Raw genomic sequence first — 21,917 nt, 5'->3', positions numbered from 1 at the left:
TCTGAGTGCTTTATCTAAAAAATCTTACCAGATTCCCTTGGTTTGGGTCCCATCACATTGTTCTATTGCGGGCAATGAGAAGGCGGACTCTTTAGCCAAGGTGGGCGCATTAGAAGGCGACACTTACGAAAGACTAATTTGCTTCAATGAATTTTTTGGTATCTCTCGGCAGAGGACGCTCGATAGTTGACAAACTTCATGGAGCAATGGGCATCTGGGACGCCGGCTACATTCCATTATTCCGAAGGTATCAACGAATGCTTGGTTTAAGGGCTTGGATGTGAACCGGGACTTTATTCGTACGATATCAAGGCTCATGTCCAACCATTACACATTTGATGCGCATGTCCGTCGTATAGGGTTTGCTGAAAGTAATGATTGTGTTTGTGAGAACGGCTATCACGACATCGAGCATGTTGTTTTGCTGTGCGCAGAGTACTGTGTTGCCAGGTCCCAACTAATAGATTCCCTTCGGGCCCGAGGTAGATCACCATATGTACCAGTCCGGGACGTCCTGGCAAGCCGTGACCACCTCTATATTTTTCTTATCAATATCTTTTTGAAAACTATTGATGTCCAAGTTTAATACATTTTCCCTTCTCTCATTCACAGTAGAGCCTCACCAACCTATCTCTGTATCTACAATATGACATTGCTTCACGAGTCTTCGATGCATACCCTTCTTGATAACCGTCTATCCAGAACATCATGACATACCTCACATGCAGATGATATAGAGAACATCATGACAGCATCAGAGTGCCAATAATTATCCGAAATATCGACCCTTCCTCGCCCCTGCGATTACAGGTTGGAAACCACTACAACAAAGTGTGCATATCCGCCACAATGCTCAACCAGCAAATGACAATGTCAATACACAATATGTATCCCACTTCCTACCTTTTTCCTTTACGTACATAAGAGGGGAGCAAGCCGACCCTAAATACGGCGTCTCTTCCCCACTAACCTGTGCCACGTAATTAAAAAAAATGAATTATCGGCCGCGTTAAGCTACCGCATTTGGGCCTAAATAAACGTATTTATGATAATAAAATTTATACGTCGCTCGAGCAGTATCGAAACGGTTAGTGACAGCTTTCATTGTTTATAGTAATAATCACATGTTCTACGAAATTATTAAAACAATTATGAATATTTCTGATCCGATTGCGCAAAAATCTAGGTATTACATTTAATATTACGGCAGTTAATCACGTTTAAAAACTCGGGTACTGTTCCAGTTAAAATTTTGAAATTTTATTGACACGTTAAAGGTTATTTCAAGCCCGAATTGTTTTTGAGAAAGATTGACTTTAAAAGATAAGTCTAATAACCCATTTCACGTATCATTTATTTAACTAATCACAGAGTTTCACCAGTAGTATTGAAAAAGACTGATTAAGAAAAAAATTATGTAGCACTTTCTCACTGAAAGACGATTTTTTCTCATTTGCAGATGAACCCACAAAAGGAAATTCCTGTTCTAGATGATGAAGGTTTCTACTTGAGTGAGAGTAACGCAATTCTACAGTACATTTGTGATAAGCATGCTCCTGACAACTCACTATACCCTAAAGAACCTAAGCAACGTGCTCTTGTAAACCATCGTCTGTGTTTCAACTCGGCTTTTCTATATCCGCAAATCTCCGCTTACGTAATGGCTCCGATCTTTTTTGATTATGAACGCACTCCAATGGGATTGAAAAAGCTGCACATCGCTTTAGAAGCATTTGAAACATACATGTCTCGCCTTGGCACCCAATTTGTTGCTGGAAACTGTTTAACCATTGCTGATTTTCCACTTATCACATCTGTAATGTGTCTAGAAGCAATTGGATTCAATATCAACAAGTATTCATTGGTTAATAAATGGTATTTGAATTTCAAGCAACAATTTCCTGACTTGTGGACAATCTCTGAAACTGGTATGAACGAAATTGCTGAATTCGAAAAAAATCCACCAGATTTGACAGGAATGGTACATCCAATACATCCTATTAAAAAGAAAAAGCAATAAGCTTTTAGATACGCCCGAAATAAACTGAAATAATTTCATTATCTTAAGTATTTTTTTAATAAAAGTCAGTGTATCACATCCTAATCCTTATGTAATTTCTCTGTCGAAACACTGTTCTTAGTAGTAATTTGAATTGATTCCATAACTTTTCTTTCGACGTTACCAGCAGTATGTAGTGGTGTATGCATGGAAACATCGTACTCCTCGTTTAATTTCTTCGCCAGGAAATAAATTTCGGCTAGTGCAATAATAAGTGCTATCATTATGCCAAGCAGTAGCCGGAAACCAAAATCCAGTTGTCCAACAATTAATTCGATTCCAATAAAACCAAATGCAAATCCAGCAGCTACCGAAAATATAAACTGAGCAACTGCTATCAACTGGCGGTTGATTTGTTTCACTGGAAAATATATAACAGAAGTATAACGAAAAATAATGCATACCTAAAACTAACTTTGGAAAGAGATAGTATCTTGCGGATGGTGTGTTCTTAAGCTATCCACGTTTCGAGTCATCGCCTCGTATTGCTTAGCTTCCTGTTGTCTGCGAAGTTTCTGACAACGTGCTTCAAGTTCCGGATTTCGCTCCATGATTTCGTTTTCAGGAAGTATTATTTCGCAATCATGCATCAATTCGTGTAAATATGGAACAGTAGGATCGTCGTTTCGAAGACGACTCATGGCCTGGTTTAACCATTTGAGGTCTGCTAACGATATCGTTTGAACATTTGTTCTTTTGCGACCAACCTTCAAACCGCTTTCACTTTTAACATTCAAATCTAAAACTTTGCACGTGTTTTCCAAATTTTCATTTTTCAAGTAAGCTATTTCTTCGGTTGTAAACTGTATTGATTCATTATATGACAATTCCTCGGTTTTAATACTTTTGGTTGGCTTGTTTTGGACAACACATTTAATGGAACCAGGGATTTGTGTATAGCGAGATAGACGAGTTACGATCAAATTTTGAAATGATGCCGATAGGACGATTTTGATGGTTGCATCCTTGATTGGCCGCACTGACATTTCTGAAACAAAGTGTATCTTATTAATTAACTGACATGATAATAGATGGAAAAATGAAAGGGATATCGCGCATAAAATACAAAATTCATTCATTTGAGATATTTTTGGTTCACTTAATGATCAAACCATACATTTTTGGTTGTTAATGATATTTACCTGCTCCACTCATTCTATGAAATAATTTTCAAAGAGCAATTTAAAGTTATCTTTGAAAATAAATAATATTATCAAGTGTTTATTATGGTTTTCTCGTCATGTGATGGGTTAGCCACGATTTTTTCGCTTTCGTCAACATCTGATCTGCACTAGAGCACTCTAGTTAGAGTGTGACCAAGAGGCCATGACGTATCCAAACGAACATGGAATTTGACGTATACACAATAGAAATACGTCAAATTCTCGACAAACATGTGATTACGGCCTAAAAGTCAACTGTCAAAATCCACTTTGAATGGAAATTCCGGACAAACCATTACACGCCAATCACAATGTTGGTAGTAAACGAAAGAGAAAAGTTTTCTCTTTCATAAGCTGTTGTGAACTGTGTTCGACTAGTAACGGTTTGTCTGGAATTTCCAGCCCCCTGCTAGGCAGCCATTTTGTCCTAGCCAACATCTGCCTTTGTTAAAATCAAAACAACCCGACCCAGTTAAGCTCAGCCGGAAATGAACCGGAATTCTGGCTGGTTCCAGTTCGTATTCCGGCTCCAGTGACACAACCGATTCTAGTTAGAATCGGTTGTTGCACTGGAGCCGGAATACGAACTGGAACCAGCCAGAATTCCAGTTCATTTCCGGCTGAACTTTACTGGGAATGCTATTGCACGGGCGACGTGGGCCTAGATGCAGCTAGGCCCATCATATCCCTCTAAGAACGGTTGGTTTCAAAATCGTCCAATGAAGGACATTCGTTGGACCAATTTGGACAACGTCCAAATAACCGTTCAACGAACGTCCATCGTTGGACCCGTGTTGAACGATTTTGAAACAATTTTTTGGACGTCTCAGTGGGATGTTGACTACTGTCAAAGTCCGTATATCTCCATAGCGGATGACAGGAGTGACACCCTCCTGGGAATTTCCATTCAAAGTGGATTTTGACAGTTGGCTTTTAGGCCGTAATCATATGTTTGTCGAGAAATTTCATGTTCGTTTGGATACACGGTAAATATCGAATACTCATTTTATATCTACGTTTTGCACATCTTCGAGTATACGGCTAAAACGTCAAAAAATGAGTGAATTATCAGCCCCCTGTCAAGGACGACGTCTCTGTACAGCCAGCATCACTGACATGAAAGGCAAAACATTGATTTTGAACCGAATGATTAGAAGCTGTATTTAGTTACAAAATGTCGATTTTCTGAATGATATGATATTAAATCATCCCACAAGATGCAAAACGTCGTGTGGAATGCTTGAATATCGAGCATAGTGCCGAACATAATTCTTTGTTTGGGGCTTTATAGCTATAACGCCCCATATATGTCGGTCGCTGTCAAACTCCATATGATGGTATAGGGTTGCCAGGAGGCTGTGAATAGACCTTTCTCGTCAGACCTAACACCTGTTTTTCTTATTTTTAATCGAAAGATTACACAATTATAAGAGCATTTCCGTAAAAATGAGATTTTTAGGAGCTATCATGATTTTTTAATGATTTTTTAAAATTTGAAATATGCAAGAATGTTGAATATTTTTTTCACCTCTGCAAGAATGGTGGGACTTAAAATGTGCGTTTGGGCAGCACTGTTTTGAATATTTTCACTTAAGTTCTTGGCAACGCGGTAAATGAAGTGGTGAATCGCAGCACAAAATTCGTTAGCAATGTAAACAAACTAAAATGAACCTCTCGCTGTAGAACATTGGATGCATCGGATGAAAATGTTTAACCTCACTTTTTTGACATTTCGCAGAGCTTGTTTACATAGGCTTAGAATTTTTTTTTTATTCGACCACAGTATGAGAAACTTGATTTGGTTTACTTTTAAATGCGAATATCTTGTATTAACAAGCTCGCTAGGCTTTCATTTTTATTTGACGTCATTAGGCAATGTTCCATTAAATTTGGCATTTAGATTTTTCTTGTCCACGATTCGTTGAAGAAAGCGATTTTATTTGTTGCGATCAATTGTTTTGTTTTTTTGCTGAATTACAACATTAGCCACAAAACATTTTGATGATCTCTGGTAATAGACCTTTCTCGTCAAAAAATTTTATATGATAGGATGCTTCCTTTTTTATCCCCAATTTGTTACTGCCTATTGCCGCGATGATTTGGTACCTCTAACTATTGAAAAAATCAAAAATAGTGCAAGCTGCTCATTTAACCCCATATTCTGAATACCTATCTTGCCTTGTTTCCCCGTATTTTTACACCATTTGGATGAATTTCCTGTGGGGAATACTAAAAGGATGCCAGATCTACATATATATATTAGTAAATCTGCAGATTTTGCATTTTTACTGCAGATCTTTTGCAGATTACAAATATTTAGCAGAAAAAAGCCTATGCCAGCCAATTTATACACCAGCCTTCAACATTTTTGATCATTTAAATTATATACATACTAAATTTCTACGTCGCATTTATTGAAGATTTTTGTAGCAATCTGCAGACTTTTATATTTTTACTGCAGGCTATTGTTTAAATAGACCTGGCATCACTGATGCTGAAATGATTCATTCATATACCTGTCAAAAATATAGAGCATTGTATGAAAATGTATAACCTCACTTTTCTGACAGTTTCGGTGTGCTTGTTTACCTAAGACTTGTTTACACGGACTTTTAAAATTTACATTACTTGAATACTTTCGATGCTCTTTGAAAGAAGATCAACTCAAGAGGGATGAGGATTGGAACAATGGTAACCTGGTTCATACATACATGAATCGCAAGATCAAGTATTGGGCTATAAAACGATTGCTTTCTGGATGATGGATCCTTATCACATTTGTACACATTTGTTTGTTTGCTCGTGGGTTAATTCCTAACAAGATGATCCGATTGATTATTCATTTTTAGGTGGTGAAGTTTACCTGAACTTTATAGGTAACGAATTCGGTCGATGATAAGTTCACAGAGAACAGACGTCCATCTTCAGCATTCAACTTGTGTAAAATCTCTAACGGTTTCGAAGGTAGTTTGGATATCTAAACCAGGTGCGCTACTGTCGTCATGTTTTTTTGTGGCTGAGTGCGACAGAAATGACAACGGTTATTCCTCTACCCAGTCAAACTAATCCGGAACCGATTCGGATTTCCAGCATGAATTCCAGCTCAAATGCGTCAACCGATAGAGTCGGAATCGGTTGTTTTCTTTGAGCTAGATTCCATGCTGAATCCATCCAGGATTTCGAACCGGTTCCGGAATCGATTTGACAGATAGTTGGGATAGGTTGGTGTGGCGACGCTAGTGTGTTTAGTATATTAATTCAAGTGTTTACACACGTTTTTTAAATATTTTTGTTCGATCATTGATGTCTGTTCTCTGTGATAAGTTGTTGAAATGATTTTGATCGTTCAATGCCCATATCGAAGAACGTTTTGCATTGGTCAGAATGCCTACCAGCGAATGATAGCTGCAAACATGAGGATAACAAGGTTATCTCTTTCGAATGGAACAATTATTTATTATTCGTGTTCAAGTACCATTACAGCAAAGGTTTCGTCGATTATCGCATTGTCGTTGATTTAGCCGGCAAATGCAAAATAGCGCTTGGCACTGACGATAAGGAGTAAGAAGGATTTGATTGGAGTGATAATAATGCACAGCATTAAACATTCTGATAGAATATCAGGTAGGAGAAATTATATGTAAATTTATATTATATCCCGAGTTGCCATCATTTTGGCACCGCAATAAAGCTATCTGCTGTCTTGTTCAAATTGGCACGAAATAACTAGGCAGCGAATGATAAATTTCATAGTAAATTTATTTACTTTTTCGGAAGGATAAGTAATTAGTATGTTGTGAATATATGTGTCGCCGGTCTTAACGCTCTCTACTTAGAGCAAGATACGCGAAACCACTGCTAGCTTTCGAAAGAAAATTCCTAGCTGCTGCTACCCTATCAGTCTCTTTCTCGGCTGAGGACTACAATTTCGGTCGATTAAATTATGCTATGAAAATTGTACTTCCTGGAATTTCATCGAACGAGGTCAATTCATTGTGAGGAATTTCGCTGCGTTCCAATATTGCTTGCCTCTGTAGGTGATGATGTGTGTGGATTCACTTCGGCAGCCAGATCTTATGTTTTGGATAATTTTGCTATCTTATTCTGCTGAATAAATCATCTGCCTAAAGCCTCTACGTTATACTACGGTCACTTTAAAAACGCTCTGCTATTTAATCTTGTAGCTCTCGGCAAGTCAGTCCTGGCACTCTTCTTGACTATTCCTGGCACTATACCGCTGACGTCGCACTTATTACGGTGATCAAACTTGGCGAGAGTGGCAGTGGTTTCGTCGGAATTGTTCACTCGACAAGCAGTAAGTGCAAGGACTCTGCTACTTATGCCTGAGCTTCTCATTGAAACCTTCGTCCTGCCGGAGTGTTAGCTTCGTCCGATACCGGAGAGTATTGCTGAACCGAAGCAGTCTGCAACTGACGCAGCTTCCTTCGAATCGGAATCGCTGAATATTCCCGTTAGCCGAATGTCCAACGTGGTCGAAGGCAAACCGATTGCAGCAACACCACCAGCCGTAGCCAGGGCAGGAAAATTTCGAAAAATGAATTGATTGCTGTTCGAAGCTTCACGAAGCACCTTCTCAAGCATACCACATGCAATCGATGAGTTTGACACAATCGCTGCGAACATTTAGGGGTAAAACTTATCTCTGCTCGGACGAAGCGAGCTTCGCATCTAGTTCGCTCTTTACAATGTTCGAAAAAGTTCACATTAACCTTAGAAGCACACATCGTCGAACACGAGGTAAGCTCTTGGCTCGTGGTTTTTGCGTTTTTGGAACATTTCCACAGAGTTTCGAAGCGATATTCGGTGAACACATATAAAGCGAATGCCTCGTTTATTTGAGAATCGCGAACATCGAAGTTTTATATCGCTTCAAGCATCAGCATCATGAGGCCACCGCGAACATGTTCGCTACGTGACTATCTGTCTTAAAATCATAAACTGTAAATCTTATTTTGAGTATAAATAAAATGGATTATTTTAAGATTATAATTTAGGATTTAGGGATTAGGTGCGTCGCATACCTTACCAATTTATGAGCCATGAGTTTGAATGAGCGTAGTGGTAGTGAAATTCAAATTCTTTTTTTCGGAATACAATTATGTTTACTAGCTACTTTGATTGCAAACTCGTCTTTTCTTCTTCAATCGGAGTATATTTTCCCTGCCAAGGAGTTTAGGTGAAGATGTATAAAGTATGTTTAAGGGGGTAAGGGTTTCAGCGCGAAAAAATGTTTTTTGGTGAAATGACTCTTTTGGATGAAATGATACATTATAATGTACAAAAGTTTTGATCAATTCGCTTCGCCCAAATTTCTAAAAAATCGCAAATAGTGTTTTTAACGCTAAAACCATTACCCCTCTCTTAATAATCTCCCTATCTAAAACAAATTCTTCCTAAAAAGAACAATTTTCGGATGGAATCTCACTGCTGACGTCCGAGTTCAGTTAGACGGCGAACTTCAGTTATTTGCATCCACTGAGGGGTAGTTAGGCGTAGTCCGTTGGCCTTTGTTTTCAACTTGTTGCGGTTTCTAACGTTCTTGCGCAACATTCCTTAATCGGCTAGTCATATTCACTCAATAATATGCGATGATTTGTGTGTTAAACGTTATTTTTAATTTTACCAAATGAATTTATTAACAAATACCTACATACTTGAATCCATAATTATTGTCATTAATTGAATTATAATTTCTTGGCATCTGTACCAAACCAAGAGGAAAGCTTCCAAATGATTTTTATAATATTGTTTTATAAGTTTATTGGTTGATTACCTAATCACAAGAGACAAAATATTTATTTTCAAACATTTTCGACAGAATCTGTTCACTTAATAAATGAAGTGTCAAACTTATTACATGTTCCACTTTTATGAAATTTATTTACTGACTCCTGTACATGTGTTTTGTGATAAATAATGAGAAGGATATTCCAACTTCTGAAAAGGACAAAATTTGGTTTATCTTCTCCATGATGTAATCTTGCCTTATTTGACTTTTACTAATAAAAAATAAGAGAAAGAAATCTTTAGGGCCCCCTGTTTTTTTTTTTGAATCAGTTATAGCCGAAATGCTTTATGTAAGGGAAATCTCGGAAAATGAGAATCGAAATAAATAACTCCAAGTAGAATGAAAGTCGTTCTAAACTCGAACTTTTTCGAATACTGTCTTTCTATTATTATTCGCTTTTTGTCGCATTCCATATTTTGATATATTATTTTGAAGACCCATATTTCAAGATCAATACAATGGTAATTCTTCAAAAGGGCTAATGAGACTTTTGTAAACAAACTTATTTCGCTCATTTTTCCGCTACAGAGTTAAATTTTATGAAAAATACACATGAATCAACATCTTTGCCCTTGGTAGAATCGATTTCAAATGTTTTCTGTGTTGAAATGATAACAAATTAAGAGAAATCAGCAAAACAAAAGTTTGTTCACAAATCTTATTAGCCCTATTAAAATGTTGATATGGAATAATAAAATCAATCAAGATCAATTTCGATTTTTTTTTAATTTTGCGGTGGTGTAATCCCTTAAGTGGTTGATTTAACGGCTTCTTTCAAAATTTATCGAACCTACTCCCATTCGTTCATTCGTTAGAGTAGTTTATGTTACAGAGAGTGTACTAAATTAATAGGAACACTTAAATTTAGGAAGTTATGACCCTCGCTCCACAATGCAGTTTGCGACAGAATTGCTCAACTGAAAATTATTAAATGAAATGAATGAAAACAAACATTAGACTATAGCATTTTGTACGCATGCACTTCAGAGGTCCAAGGGTTACAATTTCTGTTCTAGTTCTCGGATCGCCAACACATTTTTTTCGATTTTTTGGCCCAGTTCTCAAGGGAAATCCAGTTTTTAACTTTTTGCATACATATTGCATTGAATGAAGAACTTAGATAATGTATTCATAAAGTATTAGTAATAATTCGATTGTCCGTTCATTTTAAAAGGCTATTTTCTATAACTTTTCAACTGATTTAATTTCACTTTCAAAATTTCTCGAAATATCATGTTCTAAAAGTTCTCAACCGATATAATATTCGAAAACAGTTATAAAAATGTCTCATCACACTGGTAGATGGATTCAAAGCGTTTTTTTAAATAAGTGCACGAAAAAACATGCACCCTTCTAAAACATACTTCGGAATCAAAATGGTTTTACTGTTAGTCGAAAACAAGATTTACAAAACGACCAGAACTGCCAAATATGAATCGGGAATGGTCGAGTTTATTGACATTCCCTATTTATTTCTAGGATTCATCATACACGTCATGACGTTATTTATTTAACTGATAATCGATTTTTTCCTTTGAATGGATATCGATATCTTTATCCTCAAGAAACTGACATAACTGGATCCTCAAGAAACTGACATAGGAACATGACTAAGATAAGCGAGCCACTCAATACGTTGTGTACATTGTGTTTAACTTCATTTTCTAGCCCTAATTTATTTCATTTGAAAATTTATCCCCGCCCTGTCACGAAATCTTGATTTTATCCCTACTGGTAATATATCAGTAGGGTATCTTAAATAAACTTGTTACGTCACTTTTCAGTTAACCCCAGCATCCATAAGCTACACATTGTCACAATTATTTTTCACCTATTCCACCCTTAATACAAGGCCTCTGTCTAGAATATACTTTTTTTGCATAACTAGTAGGTAGGTATTTGAATAAAGAAAACTAATATCGTCCGGCGAACATGTTAGCGATGGCCCTCGCGATGCTAAATTGATAACTGATATAATCCTTCGGTGTTCGCGATTCTGAAATCCTTCGAGGTAATCTTTTTGCTGTGTTCGCGAACATCGCTTCGAAGCTCCGTGTAACTGTTTCAAAAATATCGATCACACGAACCAAGAGCCTAGCTCGTGTTCGTCGAAAACTACGCAAAAGCTTTTACATATCTTTCCGAACATCAATGAAATGAACAAGAAGCTTCATTTGTCCTCGCCGAAGAGCATGCAAAAGTATCGCCCAAATGTCCGCAATTACGATGGTAAGCGATTGTGATGCGAAGCTTGTGAATACGAACCAGTAACGCAAAGCTTCGCGCTTTGAAAGTATTCGAACATAGGTTCGGTTCGAATATTTCCTGCCCTGGCCGTAGCTGACCTTTTAGCCTTTAATCCAAGTCCCTGCAATTGGCATAACGACAGACGAGTGCGGCGCAGGCTGGACCATCGGTTGACTCGGTGCCGGACGGGGCGAAACAGCTGCAACAGGAGCGGACCTAGTATGGGGTGTAAAGGTCATCAATTGCCATAGATCACCAAAATGCTCTGCGACTAACATTGTGAACAAAACAAACCAAATGAAATTGATCGCAACAACGATAAAATAATCTAAATTCTACCCAAACATTTGAAAAGGGTCTAACAGCCAAGCGTAAACCTTGAGAAAAAGGCAAAAGAAGTTTTGGTCGAATTCATTATAATTCTATTTAAAAATTTAATACTGTTTTATTTAGTTTGATTGCGCAAATTGTTTACATCAGACACTCCCCTTAATTCATTGAGTACGTATTTCACTGCCTTTATAATCCTTTTGGAATCAGTTACATTATCCTTTATAATCATTTTATAATAAGCGTATTGCTAGTTTGGACTTTTATATCAGCCGGGCCCTTTTATAATTTGTTATAAAATCAATAACAAAATTCTTCATAATCCATTGTTGCGTTATGTTTATGCACATGGCCAGATAGATAGTTTTTAACTGGGACGTGACGTGTGGATACGAAAAAACCTAATGTCAATTGCAGCCAGGAGGAGCTGTCAAATGCAGCCGAAGGGAACCGTCAAATGCAGTCAGGGGGAACTGTCAAATGTAGCCAGTCCATTTAAAATATGTGAGGAAGAAAGAGTGGATATGCAAGACAAGAGATCAAATGAACAGAAAAAAAGAAAAAGAGAACATATATTCACAGGTTTTGTCCCAGGATTTTAATAGAGAACATGAAAATTCGATTTGTTTGCATTTGGCAGTAGGCCTTTTTCAAATGTTTGGCTAGAAATTCCTTACTTCTACAATGAATCATGTACAAGAAAAGTAAAAATGTTAAATTTAACGGATCAATGTATGATGCCGACATCAAATAAAAAATTACAGCTGAGCGACCTTGTTTGGAAAGTGTTAAATAACATTTGGCAGCGAACCAAACCAAGTTTCTCATACTATGATCGAATCAACAAAAATTCCTAGACCATGTAAACAATCTCTCTGAACTGTCAAAAAGTGAGGTTAAACATTATCATGCAATGTTCTCCACCGAGAGGTTCACTTTAGTTTGTTTACATAACCAATGAACTTTGTACTGCGACTCACCACTTCATTTGCCGCGTTGCCAGGAACTCAAGCAAAAATATTCAAAACAGTGTTGCCCAAACACACATTTTGAGTCCCACCATTCTTGCAAAGGTGAAAAAAATACTCAACATTCTTGCATTTTTCAAATTTAAAAAAATTATTAAAAAATCACGATAGCTCCAAATAGTCTCATTTCAACGGCAATATTCTTAAAAATGTGTAGTCTCTTGAATAAAAATAAGAAAAAAGGGGGTTAGGTCGAACGAGAAAGGTCTATTGGTAATCTCTAGTAATCCTTGAAATTATATACATCGCAATATAGGTCCGCACCAGTTGCAGCCACTCCACCTCGCCGGAATCGAGTTAGCCGATGGTCCAGTCTGCGTCACACTCGGCTGTCGCTGCACCAATGGTAGCTCCCAACCAGGCCTTTGGATTAATTGCTCAAATCGCAGCTACTGCTGGTAGTGTAGCGATCGGCTTCGTCGGTAACACCGTTGGACATGCCCTCATCGGAATGTTCAGCGGTTCCGATTCACAAGAGGCAGCCTCGCTAGGACAGGCTGCCCCGGTATCGGGCGAGGCAAACACTCCGGCAGGACCATGCTCGTGGGAGATCAAGCAAATATCTTGTACCCAAGGCCAGGTCGAGTGTGATTCGGAACAATTACCAAGTATAGAAGTCCATATATATAGCGTTCACGTGATACATTTTCCTTAAAGTTGATTGAATAAAAATAGTATAAATGTTGGCCAAATCCTGCAGCACTATAGGATCACAGATAGAGCATTAACACCAACTCACTGTGCTTCGGTGTTTTTTGCAAACGAACTATCAGGTCTATGTTTTTATTTAGTAAATATTTTAATAAATATTAGTTAATTAGGAGTATGACTTATTTTTATTTTGATGGCGCGGTCAAGGGGTGCTTAAAGTGCGAGTCGTATCTTTAAAATCGATCACTTGAAAGTAGTATAAATAATTATAAATGCGACAACAATAAACTCATAACCTTTTTAATGGGTATTTAGCCATAGGTAACGAGGAAATCGGTATGTTTTATTCATGTACAACAAAAAATACTCAGCAATAATGTAACTTATTATTAATTGTTACGTAGTATAAATGATTATAAAATGCGATAACATAAGCTCATAACCTTTCTAATGGTTATTTAGCCATACTGCCGTGATACGCATAACTGTCCCATCTGCATAGGAAACCCAAATGGGACTGTTATGCGGATCACGGCAGCATAGGTAACGAGGCAATCGGTGTTTTATTCATGTACAACAAAAATTACTCAGCAACAATTTAATTTATTATTAATTGTTACGCGTGATTTTGTCTCGTGATTGGCCAAAATTGGTCGCTTTTAGAATCTGGTGCTCTAAGCATAACTGTCCCATGTTAATAGCAAATCCCATAACACATGGAACAGTATAGCGACCATACAGCTGCAACAGCGAATTTAGCATTGACATCAATATAACCAGGTTGGTTGCAAGCAGAAAGAACAATACTAGCTGGGCTGCTAGCTGTTTGTGCTACTAATAACACTTGCAGTCTGTCAAATTAACATGATTCTATGATCTAGCCTCAATGACTATGGAATATAGCCGAATCCAACGCCTAACCCATCAGCGCATTTGATCATGTAATGGATATTATAAACTCTGAAAGAAATACATTTTATTGTTGTCTGTTTTTGAGGTTAGAACTTTTATACTATTGTGAGAATGGTCCTCAGCAACTATCCTTCCAAATCAAAAACTCGTGCTAGCAATGGCTTCGTTCAGAAGCGTCAGCATCACAAGCGATGAACATGCATGACTGACGGTCATGGTGTTGAGCGGCTGACCCTGAAATCTATCCCAAAACCGTATTCGTTCGTTCAGTCCGAGCGATATTGCGTAACTCGGGGAACAGGCAAGTGCGACGTCATGTCGTCATGGGGTTCAATTTTGTACATACAGGCACCTATAAATAACCAATCAATTTAATTATGTAGATTTAGGCCATACCGTAAATTTGGCTGACATACCCCGTATCAAGTCCCACACACATAGTACACCATCCTGGCAACCAGATGCGCCCATCTCGGCCTGCCACTGGTCTATGAAAATACATGTGATAGGACCGCAATGGCCGTTTAGGGTGAACTGCAATAGGTGGCTATCAAGCCGGAACACGTTAACAGTGTGGCCCTGGCTGCCAGTAATGACTGTACCGCCCGCCACTTCCAAACATGTCACCGGTGACCCTGCTGGTGAAACTCCAGGATACATCGAAGCTCCTCCTCGGATGCGTGATGTTGAGCTGGCAACGCTGTGGACGGATTTGAGCCGGCGGGTTGCTGAAATAAACTAATGCTTCCTGCCGAACCGCTGCGTACGTGGGCTAAAAAGAAAAAGAATTAAGGCACTTGATGACATACTCATTACAGAGTGAAAATTAAATGACTTAGAATATACAGTATTTTAAAAGAACAAGTAAAATCTGTCTGCGCCATAGGTGAGCTTAAAAAATTGCTTGAAACATAGAACTTACTTCGCCCATATGCAGACGTAAATCCCCAATCGATCTGAAAACCTTACGTGTACGTTTCCAGTCTCAGAAAATCGATTCGTTCACTCAATCGTGCGACTATCACTTTGTCACCGGCGAGGTTTATGTTAGTTACCCCATTGTTGTGGTTGTTTTCAGCTTCATATATATCCTGCAATGAAACGTCCGTCAATAGTTGTAATAAAAAACAAATGACTCCAAACAATTTATCTAAAAGCTACCAGTCGTTCCCTCCCAGAACTTTAATCCACAGACTAACAGACATAACACTCAAAAACAAAGCTTCGCCCGCTTTAACGTTCATTTTAAATATATTTATAGTTGGGACTGTGGCCACATTTGAAATTATGGCGCCACTGACATATGAACAAGCATGTGGGGGATAGATCACTAGTGAAAAATTATTCCCAAACCTGAGGGATAACCCACCAGTAAATGAGTGTTTGGGACTGTGAATAAAAGGTGGAGCTAGTGTTCTGGGAAAATTGTCGGATCGATGTTTTTTGAAGGAATTCCCTCATAGTGTTATGTCTGTTAGTCTGTGTTTAAACGCCCATCTGCACACCCAATCTCTATGAGATCATCAAAAAAGTCCAGATACCAGATCGGCGAAGTCTGGTAACATTTCTTCCGCGCTGAACTTCCTCCTCCAGGTGGCTGAAAACATTCCCCAGCGCTCATCTGCTCTCGGGGTGGGCAGTTCCGGCATCAGGTGCAAAGCGTCGATAGTTTTAACCGAGTATAGCGTCGAAAAAGGATCGTTTCGCAGCACCTCCAGTTTTAATTCTACTAGATCTTTGCGAATAATTTCAATTAGCAAATTTGCATTCGCCGCGCTAAAAGATTAATCGGGTAATTTTAAAGCTGACACTAAATATTTCGACTTACTTGCATGCCTCTGCATTTTCCGTGGAGGAAGCTGTTTCTCCATATTCGCTTCAGCTCGTTTTTCTTCAGGAGCTATGGACTAGAAGGTTTTTCCGCATTCTCTTTCTCTGGACTGTCAGTCGCCGGTTCTGATTCCTTGTCCTTGGTCATACTCAGATCGCTAACCTATTTTTATTGAAAAGGAAAATTTAAATCCCATGGAACAATGATGGCTCCAAAAATAGTTTAGGTGGTTATGACAAAAAGAACACTTACGAGTGCAGAAATTCTCAGAACCTCCGCCTTTTTGACCCAGTTATCTGCATCGCTTGCCATCGCTTCGACCGGGTACAATGTATGGGAAAACGTCCTGAATCCGAACGGGTACTGTCTCATCGGTGGTTTATGCCTGGCAAATCGCTGAATTTTGCTCAGAACGATCATGTGAAAAAAAACGATGCCTTTTTTGTCTGCTCACTTCGCTGCCATGAAACCGACGATGAGTCCTTTTTCCAAATGAGTCACACGGTTGGCCCGAGTGAATATGTGCGTGTAGAATACGCTTCCATTATGTTTGTTCTGTAAATCAACAAGGACATCTAGACATGAAAAAGAATGTTGCAGGGGGAAGCTTATGGTAAAAACTTACCGAACGAGAGTCCTTTCCAAGTATCTTGCTGTTGTGTTTAATGTTGACGGCAACGAAGTCGGAAGCGACTATGACCTATGAGATTTTTCTGTCCCCGAGCGCTATCAGCGGACACACTACGAATTTAACCGTCAAGTGGCTTTCACTTTTGCTGAGCTGGAAGCGGCCGCTCTGAATCTGTACAGCGACATCCTTTTGAACCACTTCGGATTCATGAACTATACACTATAATTATATTATACAATGGATTTTTTCATAACGTTTACTATTCCCTAAAATCACGAACCGATCCAATGGCTAATGATTGTGTAGAACTAGGGGAAAGTAATAAAAACATGAACGACAGCGAGCAGGATAAATTCGAGGATTTGAACAATCAGTTAAGTCAGCTGTTGCGGGGTAACACATAACGGGCGCGTTCATCCGAGGAGAGATATAATTTCAAACTGTAACTGTAACTGGTGCCCGACGTCAACAAAAATCAGTCGTTAGTTTTCTGAGATTTTTTCTGCAGAAAACTAAAATATTTAGAAGTGTCAAACAATCAAAAACAAATCTATCAGTGCAGCCAGTTTTAGCACAATTTCATCAAAGTATGCTGTCACTCTGACAGTGTACCTGGGTCATAAAATGTGTCCTCAAAAAATCCTCAGAGCATTCCGTATTAACATATTTGTATTTGGTAACCTGGCAGATTGCTGAATCAATTTCCGGATGATTTGATGTGGAAAGGTGAAGACATTTTCTAAAAAGGCCCATACGTAATAATATTGATCTTATTATATCTTATTATATGAAAATCGTGATTTTTTGGTAAGAAAAAAGAAATCGGTATTTTTAGTAACATTATTGGTATTGAAATTAAAAATCGGTTTAAATATCGATAAATCGGTATATTCTGCAACACTGTTTTGGGGTTCATCTACGTCAAAACAATGTTTTTGACAAATTGGAATGAACTCTTGGAGTTCATACCCAGTAAACGAAACGGCGAATAGCCAGATTAAAACAGATGCCGGCTAGCGGTAGGCTACTGGAACTATGTTATAGGCTACCCGCCGTAACTTTATTTCATATTCCCCACTCGAAGTTCATCCAAATGGTGAAAAAGTATGGAGAATCGAGGTAAAATAGGACAGGGGAATACAGAGTAAAATGGGCAGCTCGAAGAATTTTTGATTTTGACATTAAAAATGTCTTACTCCACTATCTGGGGCTAGGTGTCATTCTAAAATCTAAACTATCTCCCATGTAACGAAACTATGTAAGGTTTGCACGCTTATAACTCCGATATTACTAGATGGATTTTAATCATTCATACACCAACCGATTCAGAAACACCTAACTTAAATATTGGTAATAATTTAATATCTCCCCAATAAAAGTAGACTTTTGGAAATTGGTAAAATTAAAAAGTTCACAAAAAACGGGAAAAATACCATTCGTGAGGCAGATTTCTCAGACACAGCCGTCAAAAGAGGGCAGCTTAGTTGCTCAATGAAACACGAAAAGTCATAAATAGAAGCAACGCATGTCCGTTTAAATCAGTTGTTGCTCTTATCCCACACGAGCAACGTCGTCTCCGGGCGATGCAATAAGCGCTATCGATTTTCGGTAACGTTGGCATTTGCACACACTCGCACCTAAGTGACTAAACCATATACGGTTAGTTTATAAATAGAGGTGACGCGTACCCGTTTGAATCAGTTTTTGTTCTTATGTCGAACGGGTAAGATCATGACTGCAGCGTCTGGGCACTACAATAAGCGGTAGACGCTATGCATTTTCGGCAGCGGTGGCCGTGTGCGGATTTTTCGGGTACCAGCATGGTGTCACAGAATGATTTGCAAAGTGGGTGGGCGGGGTGGTTTGGATTTAATTCAATACGGTGTGTGCTGCTTAAGAGTGTTGCGTTTGAAAAAAATATATTTATTTTTATGCATGCGTGTGCGTTGTAACTTGTTAATCCATGTTTACGGCGCTTTGTAGCTGCGTAGGGTAAAGAGCCAATTGGTTTTCATGTTTCATATTTCGGTTGTATGTTTTTTATCAGTAAGGCATCTGACAACGTGCTTCTGTAGTTATTGCACTGTTCAGCAGCGTAATATTTTATATAGGAGAGTACACTCAGGTTTTTTACGCGGATTTTGAAATTTACGCGGTTTTCATTAACGCGTTTTTTTAAATTTACGCGGTTTTCATTTACACGGCCTGTATCCCCTGCGTGAAAAATCTGAGTGTAATTGCATCGGAAACAATCACATTCCCAGCAGAACTTTTTGTTTTCTAATTTCAAACACTTTTGTTTCGTACTGCACACAACGGAAAATTTTAAAACAGAACTTACCGTCCCAGCAGCAGTTGAAGCGGGTGTTCTTTTAATGTAGAATACATTTAAGGTTTCAATATAGGGGTCCCGTTTCAAAATATCGGCTGCGGCGCCGCGTCAGATTTTGAACGTTAATAACTTTTATCATACTTAACAGAATGATTTGATTTTTAGACCAATTTGTTGCAAATATGTTCCTCTATGCTGTATTAAAAATGGAAGTATGTATAACATGTACTAATAACAAAAAAATGTGTTTTGAAAAATCTTTCGAAAACGACTCGGAAAAGTGAAAATTTTCAGCCCATCCCGCACAGAGCCGTCGTTATGGTAGACCAACCGAACAATAAAATAATGAAAAGTTTATATATAGGTCCATTACATGTTTGTTCGTATGGTTATTCGCATTGGGTTGCTTGACGAGAGCACTTGGTGGGGGAAAGACGGCATATTCCTTTGGTTAGGCCATTAGAAGCAGGACGGAAAGGAAAGGCTCATGCACGGCACGAGAACGAGCGAGAAAGCGATAGTAGTGCATATTAGCGCGATTATATAAATATCTGTCGGTCGGTTTTTCTCATCATTCGTATTCGTTCAAGCACTAGCAAGCAGCCAGTCCACCGAAGAAAAGCAGTCGGCGATGACGACGGCGGAAAAAGTGCCCCAGCTACTGGTGACTCATCGCAACCCGATCAGGAACTGTCGCCCTGCAAGAATTTCGCCCCAACTAAAGGGCAACAGAGTAGGCTATCGTTCCAGCGTCTGGGTCGTGAGATTGTGCAGGACTGCAAAGTCGAGCTACGCTTACAAAGCTCAGTCGTAATGATGCCCCGAGAAGCCAACGATGCCTACTTGGTCGGTTTGTTCGAGAATGCAAAATAGTGCTTTCTAGCTCACCGTGTCCGCGGGGAGTGCGTCTGAATTATGCTCCCGCAATAAAACAATAAACGGTTCTTTACAGGACCAATTAATTGTGTTCTAATAAGAGTTAAACTGAAATTTACATTTTATGGTGTATAACAAATAATTTTCAGAAAGCAATATAAGAAATACGATGTGTGGAAAGAAAGAAAGAGAATTTAAATTATCTTCTCTCGCTCGTTTTCGTGCACTGCTTTTCCATTCCTTTCTGCTGCTACTACCATCATAACTGAAACGAATGTGCGTGTTCCCCCACCATCTCATGGCCAGTGTTGCCACAATTGCATGTCGCTATAACAATTTGAATTATTTTATTGATCCTCTCTAGTATTGATAAAATATAGAACATGCAAAGTACACTAGTCGCATGCTTTTATTCGAACTTTTTGGCAGCCTCCATTGATTAACTGCATAAATCGATTTGTTTGTGCAGCTCCTTGCTAGTAGCAAACTAAATAGCCTTTATCAGCGCTAACAAATAAAACAAAAGAATTTAAGTTTGTGAAAATCTTCTCCTTCCTTCTTTTCAAATCTGCAACATTCTTTGAAAATATTGTTGGAATGTTGTTATTGAAAAACTGAACATGCAAGTTTGCTAGCACTGGCCACTAGATTGAAGGCGATGGAAAGACAGAATATTCGTTTTGGTTATGCTAGTATTGGTAGCCGAACGGAAAGGAAAGGCACAGGAATGGCACGAAAACGAGCGGGAGAGCGATAGTAGTGCTTTCTTGTGTTTTCATATATGAATATTGGTCGGTCGGTTTTTCTCATCATTCGTATTCGTTCAAGCACTAGCAAGCAGCCAGTCCACCGGAGGAAAGCAGTTGGCGATGATGACGGTCCGCAAAAGTGCCCAGCTACTGGTGGCCCATCGCAACCAACTACCGATCAGGAACTGTCGCCATGCTAGTATTTCGCCCCAACTAAAGGGCAACGGAGCAACTAATCCGCTGGCTAACATTCCAGCGTCTGGTTCGTAAGGTTGTGTATTACTTCAAAGTCGAGCTACGCTTACAAAACTCAGCCGTAATGAAGCCACTGATGCCTACTTGGTCGGTTTGTGGGAGTGGGCGTAAATTACAATAAAAGCAACGGTTCTTTTCAGGACCAATCAATTGTGTTCTAGTGAGAGTTAAACTGAAACTTTTATTTTAAGGTGTGTAGCAAATTTTCAACAAGCAACATAATACGTTCGGTGGAAAGAAGTAGCTTGCACACGGAACAAAAATTTAAATTATCCTCTCGCTCGTGTCGTGCACTGCTTTTCCATTCCTTTCTACTGTTATTATCAGTATTACCAAAACGAATGTGTTGTTGCATGTGTTTAAGAGAAACGTTGAAGTCGCATGCTTCTATTCAAGCTTTTTGGCAGCCCCCGTGAACTAACTGTATTAAATGATTTTTTGTGCAGCTCCGTGCTAGTAGCAAACAAAATGGCCCTACCAGTGTCTGATTCGTGAGATTGTGCAGGATTTCAAAGTCGAGCTAAGCTTATAAAGTTCAGCCGTAATGGTACCCGAAGAAGCCAGTCTTGTCGTTTTGTTCGAGGCTACAAAACAGTTCGCCAGGCACGTAACTATCATGCCAAAAATATCCAACGATCCAGCGCATCACCATCAACACCAACGCCGATACCAAAGGTTCTTTTCAGAACCACCATTATTACCATAGAGAATTATTTGAAAATTTCCCATTCAAACGTGATTCTGTTGAATATTATTAGTTTTAAATTAACGTCTCGAATTGAAATCACGACGCTCCGGTTATGTGACAGACATTACCCACCCATCTTTTTTTATTGTGACCACGACACCCCATTTCAATATTTCTGAATGAACAGAAGGTCGAGTTTGGAAAGTTTGTAACTTTCATTGTACTTAACCAAATTACACAATGTTCGCACTAATGATTCAGAAATATGATCAGGAATCTTCTGTTAGATTTGTAAGTATGTATAATTTACATGAATAAAGAAAAATTGATTTTCAGGAATCAATTATTATCTGTTC

At 38.7% G+C, this 21,917-nt stretch overlaps 2 protein-coding genes and 1 long non-coding RNA gene across 6 annotated transcripts in view; 1 reads left to right on the top strand and 2 right to left on the bottom strand.

Annotated features, from left to right (window-relative positions):
- Window positions 1-2,067, top strand: part of LOC131693498 (glutathione S-transferase 1-1) — a 132,664-nt gene extending 130,597 nt beyond the window's left edge. For all 4 annotated transcript variants that reach the window (XM_058981642.1, XM_058981480.1, XM_058981402.1 and 1 more), the window contains one exon: window positions 1,460-2,067. In XM_058981642.1, the coding sequence (XP_058837625.1) occupies window positions 1,460-2,020 (561 nt within the window). In that variant the 3' untranslated portion in view covers window positions 2,021-2,067. The remainder of the gene's footprint in view (window positions 1-1,459) is intronic.
- Window positions 2,054-3,448, bottom strand: LOC131693233 (transmembrane protein 199). The gene is made up of 3 exons (XM_058980930.1): window positions 3,202-3,448; window positions 2,475-3,047; window positions 2,054-2,420 (listed from the first exon to the last, which is right to left on the bottom strand). The coding sequence occupies exons 1-3, from the start codon at window positions 3,212-3,214 to the stop codon at window positions 2,101-2,103; spliced, it is 906 nt and encodes a 301-aa protein (XP_058836913.1). The 5' UTR covers window positions 3,215-3,448; the 3' UTR covers window positions 2,054-2,100.
- A 12,585-nt stretch (window positions 3,449-16,033) lies between these two features.
- Window positions 16,034-18,379, bottom strand: LOC131694101 (uncharacterized). The gene is made up of 3 exons (XR_009306410.1): window positions 16,656-18,379; window positions 16,283-16,585; window positions 16,034-16,192 (listed from the first exon to the last, which is right to left on the bottom strand). It is a non-coding gene; the product is annotated as an uncharacterized LOC131694101 (long non-coding RNA).
- Window positions 18,380-21,917: the final 3,538 nt, after the last annotated feature.

Source organism: Topomyia yanbarensis, chromosome 1 (assembly GCF_030247195.1).
Source record: "Topomyia yanbarensis strain Yona2022 chromosome 1, ASM3024719v1, whole genome shotgun sequence".
Lineage (NCBI taxonomy): Eukaryota > Metazoa > Arthropoda > Insecta > Diptera > Culicidae > Topomyia > Topomyia yanbarensis.
Note: the sequence above shows the minus strand (reverse complement) of the source record. Positions and strands in the feature narration are given on the sequence as shown.